The 2,201-nt window shown below is 36.4% G+C and overlaps 1 protein-coding gene across 2 annotated transcripts in view; it reads left to right on the plus strand.

Moving 5' to 3' along the window:
- The first annotated feature begins 307 nt into the window (after positions 1-307).
- LOC113823012 (ELMO domain-containing protein 2) overlaps positions 308-2,201 on the plus strand; it is an 18,585-nt gene continuing 16,691 nt past the window's right edge. For both annotated transcript variants that reach the window (XM_070126715.1, XM_070126716.1), the window contains exons 1-2: positions 308-448; positions 677-764. In XM_070126715.1, coding sequence (XP_069982816.1) covers positions 751-764 — 14 coding nt within the window. In that variant the 5' untranslated portion in view covers positions 308-448; positions 677-750. The remainder of the gene's footprint in view (positions 449-676; positions 765-2,201) is intronic.

Genomic DNA, 2,201 nt, shown 5'->3' on the forward strand with positions numbered 1-2,201 from the left:
GGGAAGCTCCGAGGGCGTGAGGGGACACAAGGGGCTTTCGAAGGGAAGTCTAGAATTTATGGACGATATTCTGTTAAAATTGAGCATGATTTGGCGATGTGTAGTGAATGGAGGAGGCCGTTAATGAATGCACTCCAATGTTATTGGAAATCTTCATGTCATTCACTTACATGTTTTGTGAGATGATGACCTTTTCATCTATTCTTAACGTTAATAAAACTATAATACCCCAGTACAAAGGGCTCCAGAGGGAAAATAAACGTCGAAAAGGTCTGTTTATTTAGCGTAGTTGCGAACGCGGCCCAATGACCAATCAGGAGCCGCGGACGGAGTGACGCAAGCCTTGTTTACGCTCAGCCCTTCGCTCACTAGGAAATTACGCTCGGCCCTTGTACACTCTCGTATTTACGCTTTTATCCTCCACTGACTCAAATATACGGCTATCTCGGTAAGACTTCCGTGGACTCGTTTTACGTTCTTCTCCCCCACTGATTCAGAAGGAGGCTCGTCGGTGGCAGTGACTCATATTTACGCTATTCTCTTCAATTAACTCTTAAATTGAACTCTTCTGTTCCAGTGACTCATATCTACACTATTCTCTTGCTTTGACCCGTAATATTTACCGTATACCCTTCTGTTCCACTAACTTATATATGTATATGGTCTTCTCTTTCAGTGAGTCATATTAACACACGTTGCTGACTCTCATGTGAAGGGGCTAATCACACTCATTCGTGGCCACTTGACACGATGAAGTTTCCTTTGTAAGTATTATCTTGGATTCTTTTGATGGATAAGTAAGTTCCCAGAAACGTTTTGTGTGTGCATGTATGTATTAATAATGATTTTATGTATGATTCAGACTAATGACTTTTTGCAAGCACCAAGTAATTACAAATACTCAAGCCCAGGAAAGTTGAATCAGGTAGTTGCATTTAAACTGAGCTTTTCATTTGTTTTAATGCTTGTTTGTTTTAGGTTAATGTTAGCTTTAAAAAACTGTTGAAGTTATTTTATACCTCAATGACTGTCAGCCCTATTTTGACAGTCAAATTTAGGTTCACAACACAGATGTCAAGAGGGAGGATAATATGTGCACTAGACAGCAGGGTACTTGTACTTGACATGATGCTATCCCTCTGTCTGTAGAGTTACACATTCGCAAAATTGGTCAAAAAGTCTTTTTACACTATTGTGAATTAAGATGCAGGATGCTCAGCAAACAATAACTGAGATCACCAAGCTGTCAGGGCTCAACCTTTCAAACATTTGGTCCTCTTGGAGATTTTATTGCACAATTGACATGGTTTTGAGTTATTAGATCTGTGTTATTTTTATTTATTTGGTTGTTTTTTTAAGATAAGCAATAACCTAACCCTATTTTTTACATGCAATTGCTTGTGCACATACTTTTTCTCAAATGAAGACATTGTTAGGAATGTAGTAGATTACATATGGGTTGAGGTTTTAGAACTATGATTACAATTTACACTAAAAGTTTTTTAAGGATATAAACTAATAAGTAATAACTATTTTTTATCGAATAAGGTTTTAGTGATTAGAGACAAGAAAGAAGTGTGTTTACGCTTAATATTTTGTTCTCCTTCCCCTCTGATTAGTAAACAGAGGTAGGCAATATCCTAAGGTTTGATATATGAAAATAATCTATTTTAAGTATCTTCAAATAGGGTAAGTACAAAAGTATTGCCTGAGATATAGGTGAACTAGTATTGGCACATGTCTGAGTGCTCATATTCACTAGAATTATTAACATTTCAGATAGACTACCTTCTAATAAACTTACTAGCCATGTCAACTGGCCCCCTATTTTACTAAAAGTGTGATGGATACGATCTGATAATGCCTCTCTTCTCAATGGTGTTTCAGACCTTTTTTTTTTCTATCTAAGACAAACTAGCGTAATATGTGTTGATTTGTCTTATACTTTTAGGATGCCTTATGTAAAGATTTAGAAATATTTCCTCAAAGCTTTTGTTAGAATGAGCCTACAAAATGGAAATGTCATATATACACATCACACATCCAGGTCCTATGACATGAACATCACTTGTGTGCTATTGATGTTAGTATTATATGAAACATGTAGAACTATCTATCAATGTGATTAAGGTAAAATTTCAGTCTCAGATACACATAGAGCACAATGCAAAAACGTACTAGAGATAGATAGATCAGTGAAC

The sequence above is a fragment of the Penaeus vannamei genome, chromosome 10 (genome assembly GCF_042767895.1).
Source record: "Penaeus vannamei isolate JL-2024 chromosome 10, ASM4276789v1, whole genome shotgun sequence".
NCBI lineage: Eukaryota > Metazoa > Arthropoda > Malacostraca > Decapoda > Penaeidae > Penaeus > Penaeus vannamei.